The sequence below is a fragment of the Triticum urartu genome, chromosome 2A, assembly GCF_056163025.1.
Source record: "Triticum urartu cultivar PI428250 chromosome 2A, HENAU_Tu73, whole genome shotgun sequence".
NCBI classification, from domain to species: domain Eukaryota; kingdom Viridiplantae; phylum Streptophyta; class Magnoliopsida; order Poales; family Poaceae; genus Triticum; species Triticum urartu.
Window position 1 is genome coordinate 296,622,358 of NC_141874.1, and position 7,875 is coordinate 296,630,232.

Here is a 7,875-nt window from a genome sequence, read left to right on the forward strand (position 1 = left end):
ATGGCAAAAATGCATATGACAAACAGATTTCAGACTTAGTGAAATTAACACTTGTCGGGAATTTCAGATCAGGTAGCTCTCTTCGGAGCAACAAAACTACATTCTACAGGACCTGAACATGGCAAAGTAAAGCATGGAATGGAGCTACTCAAAGAGCTTAACAAAAGTCCCTTAGTGACCTTGAGCCAAAAGGGACCAGAAAATACAATTGCAAGCATGTGAACATAGCAAAAACATAATCAGTTTTCAGACTTAGTGAAAACTGGAGCATGCTGAAAACAGATATCAAGTAGGTATGTTTATGAGCACGATGCACTCACTACGGAGCAAGTCATGATAAGCTAAGCATACATCCATCAAGAATACACAAAATTCAAGCTAGACATGGCAAGAAAAATAGCATAGCATGCACGGATCAACTACAACATCATCGGCAAAATTGCAAACAAGTTGACAATCTGACCAGATTCATAAAGTACCAAAAGTAGAGCTCGATTGACTCAAGCTAGGGTGCTCCATTATTGCAAACAAAGACATGGATGGATAGAGCACTACAAGATTAACAAAACATCCTTACTGATCATCCTCAAAAGAGGCATGGATCACTAGGAAACAACATGAACATATGGCCATATGAGATAAACAGATCAAGGACTTGGTGGAAATGCTAAGTCCCTGAAATTAGAATTACCAAGTGCCTCACTATGCAAGCTCGTGCTAGTCACCACACACATCAAAAAAATACATGGGTTGCACCTCTGGAAAGATGACAAAACCCTTAACAAAACATATGTAGAACTCATGGGCATATCATGCACACATTAATCATGGCAAAAATGCCAAATGTCTAAATGGAGTAGCAGATCTGACAAATATCTCAAGTAGCCCTCTTCTAACAGCATTTCGGGCATCAAGATGAACTCAAATGAAAATGATTCAATGGAATGAAATGATGTACTCTCTGAGATGAACATTTTTATATGCTATATGCCCAAATCGGAGTTACGGATGCGGAGATAAGACACGATGAACAGGAGCATATGGATCTGAGATTTCGAGGACTTAGTAGAAATTCAACCTCCCAGATCTAGGGTTTGCACGTGCCCCGAGGTTCGTCGGGATCTCGCCGGAGCCTTGCCTGCGTTGATGGCCGTGCGACGGCCGGAGTAGAGGGAGGAAGAGGGGGGCCGGCTCGGGGCTCGCCGGAGCGCCGAAGACGGGCGGCGTGGCGGCGCGAGGCCGAGGCGGCGGTGGCGCGTGGAGGCGGGAGGTGCAACGGTGTCGGCGGCAAGGTCTGGCGGCTGCCGGCGCGGCGGCGCGGCGGAGAAGCAGCGGCGGCGGGGCGCGGTAGGCGGGCGGAGGCGCGGGGCGGCGCCTGGATCTGGGCCGCGGGGGCCGGAGCTGGGCCCTCCGGGCCGTGGCGGTGCGTGGGTGGCGGCGGTGACGTGGCAGGCGCAGAGTGGGCGGCGGCGATGTGTCCGTCCAGGGCGGACGTGTCCGGCCGACGCGGAGATGATTTTTTAGGGTTTCGGACGAGGGGGATCCGGATTTTCGGGGAGAGGCCTTTAAATAGAGGTAGAGGGAGCTAGGAGAGTCCAAATGAGGTGCGGTTTTCGGCTACGCGATCGTGATCGAACGATCTAGATTATGGAGAAGGCTTAGGTGGGTTTTGGACCAAATTGGAGGGGTGTTGGGCTGCAATACACACGAGGCCTTTTCGGTCCCTCGGTTAACCGTTGGAGTATCAAACGAAGTCCAAATGGTACGAAACTTGACAGGCGGTCTACCGGTAGTAAACCAAGGCCGCTTGGCAAGTCTCGGTCCAATCCGGAAATGTTTAATCCCCACACATGAAAGAAAGCTAGAAATGACCATCGGAGGAGAACGAAGCGCCGGAATGCAAAACGGACAACGGGGAAAATGCTCGAATGCATGAGATGAACACGTATGCAAATGCAATGCACATGATGACATGATATGAGATGCATGACAACGACAAAAACACGCGGAGACAAAGACCCGAACCCGAGAAATAAAATAACTTAATGCCGGAAACGGCAAGAGTTGGAGTACAAATTGGGAAAGTTACATCCGGGGTGTTACAGTGTGCTACTTTCACCTTTATTTATCACGGTAAACGTGTGCTGTCATTTTTTCCAATTGTACTGGTTTTTTCATGTCCATGCCTGCATGCATTGTTTATTCTTTTTTTCATGTCCTTTTTTGTTCTTTTTTCAATGCAGTATGTTCTTCAAATGGAAACCTTTGTGACGAGAGATGATGATTTAAACCATGTGTTGCCAGTTGTCCATAGCATGTTTGTTTTATAAGATGCAGTTAAGCATTTCAAGGTTTTTGTGAGCGGTGACGTAAACCTGTTGGATGCAAAACTGGTAAGTTCATTGTTTTCCGTCATTTATTTTTCTGGTTTGTTGCATTTCTTTTTATAGTTATTTTTGGAACAATGGTCCTGGTGCTATGTGTCGAAAGAACTTTTCATTTTCATTTTTGTTTTTTTGATGTGAACAGATTATGATGCCACGCTCCAAGGATGGTCATTATTCCTTATACACGATGAAGCAGCATCGCCAGACGTTTGATATCCATGACACTAGGAAGTACACTGGCCATCCTGATGGAAGACAAAGTGGCACAGGACTGACTACCACTCAAATTGCACTGAAGTGGTATGTCATTTTTTTTCTTGGCAAGTGCAAAGCTTTTTTGTGTTTCTCCTGCTGCATTTTTTTATAAACTGCACATGCAATGTTAGCACACATAGAACCACACTTGTTTATGTAGTGCACTGCAACATATGCGTGATAGAACTGCATTTTCTCACACCCCCCATAATCTGTATAAAAAGGGTAAAAGGAAATGATCTCACGTGCATTTAAAAGAGGGACTGTCTAGACGTTGAGAACAACTTTTGTATTTTTTTTTTGGTTCGTCTGAATAGTAACTTGATCTGTGATGTGTGTTATTTTTACCTTGTGCTTCCTTTTTTGCCACATGAGGAGGATGACTCAGCTGCTGAAGGCGATTTATGGTGAAAAAATGTATAAATCGAAGAACCACCCTGACTGGGTTAAATTGGCAGAGAAGCCCTCTTACCCGGTCATGCCAGCGCACGGAGCAAACGAGTGCGGAATCTATGTTCTGATGTTGAAACAGTTGTATGACGGCCAACGTCTAATTGAGAGAATTATCAAATCTGACGTAACACCTTCTCTGTTTTCTTGTTTTTCTTGTTACTTTTTTATTATTTTACTTTTTCACTTTTTGTTCTTTATGACAACCTTTTTTTAATCACTGGTCTGCATTTTTTTATTTTCTTTTCCAGCCTTCTGTTGAAGATTGGAAGGCGGAGTACATGTTCCAGCTGCTGTTCAATCCTTCGAACATGTTGTGTTATGAAAACATGTTGCTTGAGCTATGAGATCTGATTGCGGACCTCGGGCTTACTTCCCTGTCAGAATCACAGAGCAGTAGCAGACGTAGTAACAGTCATTTTGGCATTGTTTCTACTGGGTAAAAGCATGTGTATGGACAAGAACTAGGGTTCATGTTGTGTATTGTGTGCTGTCTAAGGTAGGTAATGTATAAAAAAGACTTTTTCTGTTGTTGTGTTTTCGTGTGCTTTTTCCAGCAGTGTATATGGACGAATTTGTATGTGTATGTGTATTTTATATAAATAACTCATGCATTATATATATATGTGTATATTTTTATTTTGTTTGACGACCACGTTCTGTGTGAACTGGCATTTGTCACGCTTATATGTATCGTATGTGTCCCATAAACTGCATCGCATGTGATGCCGAACTTCTTCATCCAACAAAAAGCATTGCATTTGTCTACAAGTTAGTGTTGCACCTATTTTTTTGCTGCACTTGCCGCAGACCCTGTATTCATGTGTGTACCCCGAAACTGCATTGTTTTATGATACTGCACTACTTTTTGCCTAACCAAATGCACTGCTTTGCCTAAAGATGTGTCCTGCAGTTGGTTTTTTTATTGTTTGTACGGTAAGGTAGGGGGGTTGGGGGGCATTTTTTAGTTGTCTATAGATTTGTATTGCTCATGTATTCTGTGTACTTAACGCATTGTGTGCATTAGCGCGAGGTCGAGCAGGGGGTGGGAGGGGGTCGTGACCCCCTCCCCACCCCCCTGCGAGGACGAGCCTGGAACGAGCCGGAGCAGGCGGCAACACGGCGTGTCGCGGCGCCGCATGCGTAGGCGAGTCCGTCACACCCCGTCGCCTCCCTGTCTATCTTAGGAGTGTGGCTCTGGGGTTGTGTGTGTCCTATTGTTGGAAAAATAGAATGTCCGCACTACGCCTGTCAACCAAGCGCACTGCATGCGTTAGCGCGAGGCCGAGCAGGGGGTGGGAGGGGGTCGTGACCCCCCCCTCCCCACCCCCCTGCGAGGCCGAGCCTGGAACGATCCGGAGCAAGCAGTGACGTGGCGTGCCGCGGCGCCGCATGCGTAGGCGAGTTCGTCACATCTCGTCGCCTCCCTGTCTATCTTAAGGGTGTGGCTCTAGGTTGCGTGCATCCTATTGTTGGAAAAACAGAATGTTCACACTCCGCCTGTCAACCAAGCGCACTGCGTGCGTTAGCGCGAGGACGAGCAGGGGTGGGAAGGGGGTCGTGACTCCCCCCCCTCCCCACCCCCCTGCGAGGCCAAGCCTAAAACGAGACGGAGCAGGCGGCGACGCGGCGTGCTGCGGTGCCGCATGCGTAGGCGAGGCCGTCACACCCTGTCGCCTCCCTGTATATCTTAGGAGTGTGGCTCTCGGGTTGCGTGCGTCCTATTGTTTCAAAAACAGAATGTCTGCACTGCGCTTGTCAACTGAGCGCACTGCGTGCGTTAGCGCGAGGCCGGGTAGGGGTGGGAGGGGGTCGTGACCCTCCTCCTCACCCCCCTGTGAGGCTGAGCCTGGAACGAGCCGGAGCAGGCGGCAACGTGGCATGCCGCAGCACCGCATGCGTAGGCGAGTCCGTCACACCCCGTCGCCTCCCTGTCACACCCCGTGCGCCTGTCAACCAAGCTAGTGTGTGACGTGGGTTTGTGCCGTTGTAGCCAAGTGAAAAGATTCGCCTTGGTAGTGTTCTTGAATGGCTGGAAAAAATATTGGTCTAAGCGAACTGCAATGCTTTATTGACAGCACATCTTCCGTCCCATACCGGACTGCACAGCGGACTACATTTTTTTAGGTGAGGGGGTATTGGAATTACTTGCTAGTTGTGGGTCGTTGGGCTTTGTTTGTTTTTGGGCTGTGAGAATGTGTTCGGTTCGTTGGGTTGTAAGACGCATTGGGCCCAAGTCGGCGTGTGAGCATGACTGGTTCCCGGTGCGTTGTGTGCAGCCTAATATTTAGTCCCACCTCGCCCGCGGAAGGTGCGCCCGACCTGTTTATAAGTGCTGGCGAGGCCGCCGTATCGAACTCCTCTGGTTACTTATTTGGGTGCTTATACACGGCGGGCACTGCTCTATGCTCTCTGACCCATGGGCCCACTTGTGCCCGGCCCCATGCATTGTGGCTTAGAACGAATCACCTACTGTAGGCGCAGACCTATTACGGGACTGGCTGGGGCCTAGTTGTAGTTGGGTGGTCTATTTTTTTCCTTATCTGAAGCATTTTTTCTTTTGGAGTATATATATTTCGTGGTAGTACAAATGGTGTCATTTGTACTGCTTGCACCAACGTTGAGTGCTGCATTGCACGTACCAAGTCTGTGTGTTGTGCACTGCACAAAAGTTGCTGCAGCCCTCTCGTTCTGCATTTATGCATGTACAGCACTTCATGTATACACTTTGTGAACTGCCTTATATTTGTTATGTGAACTGTGTTCACGCTTGTTTATAATGGTTTGCAGATTATATTTTTTTTATAAATATTAATATTAATGTTCTTTTTCTATAATTACTATCTCTGGACTGCATGTATACAAATGTGTAATGCTTATTTTTACCATTGTGAACTGCATTAATCTTTCTTTTTTAGGTATGAGTTGTAGTCAGATTACTTAAGTTTTTTTGTTTAACGTTGTTTTTGAATATGTTTTGTATGTGAATAGTATATTTTGGTATCACAGATTAAATTTTTCAAAGTTTTCTGCATACTTGTTCTAACACAAATTAATTTCAACGAAAGCAATTGATCACAAGCAAACTGACGATACATAAGCAAACAACAGAAAGAAAATTTGATGATAATTCTGAAACGACATTGTTTTACAAAAGAAATGTTCGATATGAAGCAACGGACATAATCAAAATCTTGCATACATGAAAGAAAGAACAACACAACGACTAAAGTAAAGTGAAACTAAACATAACCCTGATTATTTCTAGTTGCTGTATTGGATTACGGCCTTGTTGGTCTCTTCTTTGCTTCTTTATCTATTTTTGTCATGTCCAGTCCCATTATGACATTATAGATGATTCTCCATGACTCATATATTGCGAATGCATCTATTGCTGCATACTTGATAAGCTTTTCTGTCAGCGGGCAAAATCCCCACAGAGTATGGTCCTCCTTGCGGTTAATTTTTTTCTCCATGTCATGGTAGTGAATGTCTATCATCCTGCCGGCAACATCAGCCAAAGAGGCAAACTTCTTTTTATTGTATGGGTCTCTCCATTCCACCTGAATATCAATGTAGTTGTCGGAGTTGATCTCCAAACCAAATAGCTTCAGCTTGCTTTTGTCTCCTTCAATGGCGAATCCAACGAAGGTGTACTCACCATTCATGAGGAATTTGTTTAGTTCCATTGGCCTGCAAGATGTTTGTATAGAGTGAATATAGTTTATTTTCTTAGAACTACCAATGTTTTTTTATTTCTGAAACTGAACTGCAATATGAATATCTGAATCTGTTGTAGTGAGTAGTTGCTAATACTTTGTTCAGCATAAGTAGTAAATCTGGTAATATGTTGCACAAACAATGCATGTTTTGTGCATGCCTGTATTCTTGAACTGAATTTCATACATGTTTTGTATAGTAATGTTGCAGTTTTGTATTGTTCAGTCAAATAGTTTGTATTTGGTAAAACAAAATAAAACTGTGTGTATTGCTAGATCATATAATTCAAGAATTGAACACATGAGACACATACATGGAGCCAGATGAAAACTGTCAATGAATTCATATGCCATGCTTTTCAAAAATGAGAACCAAAGTTTAAATATTGGCAATTGTAGTGAAGAAAATTTAAAATCAATATTGACAAGCAATAGTACAGATTGATAGTTATTCTGACCTGTCTTTAGCTGCAGAGATGTGGTAGACAAGGCATTCTTTTTCTACGCATAGCTGGAGCACTGCTGCCCGCTGTGGCTTCACGTAGTGCTTGTACTCGACATCAACGCTGACTAGTTTGACGGGCATTCCGTTGATCTTCCTCCTCAGCGTGGAAAGCATCTTGTCCATGTCTTCACCCTTGCTTATGCAAACGACATGGAGCTTGTGGTTGTCATGGAGGTCGACGTCGTGGAGCTCCCTGGTGTACGTGCGGGGCTGCTTGTACAGAGGTGCATCTGCCATGACTCTCCTCTACTCTCTTGTGTTTGTTTTGGAGAGAGAGAGGTTAGTGAAAGGAAGTGTGGAGAAGAAGATGCAATGGGGTTTTGGGGGGGGGCGAAGCATTTGTGTTTTCTCCTCTGCTCTCCTTGACGGGACGTGGGAGAGGTGGAGCAGGGTGGTAGCATGGTGGGGCTCTGTTTTTAGTTACGTGACAACTGCAGAGAGGTTCTGCTATGAGGAGGCTCTGTTAGTGCATTGGAAATCCGGAACGTCGTCGTCTCTTTTTTCGTGACTAGTTCAAGGTATCGACGCAACTGTCAGAAAATGTGATGATTGTGTTTTC

General features: G+C 45.4%; 1 protein-coding gene across 1 annotated transcript; it reads right to left on the bottom strand.

Annotated features, from left to right (window-relative positions):
- Positions 1–6,373: 6,373 nt before the first annotated feature.
- LOC147984879 (uncharacterized) lies at positions 6,374–7,553 on the bottom strand. The gene is made up of 2 exons (XM_087541300.1): positions 7,270–7,553; positions 6,374–6,785 (listed from the first exon to the last, which is right to left on the bottom strand). Exons 1-2 carry the CDS (start codon positions 7,551–7,553, stop codon positions 6,374–6,376), a joined length of 696 nt encoding a protein of 231 aa, XP_087397426.1.
- Positions 7,554–7,875: the final 322 nt, after the last annotated feature.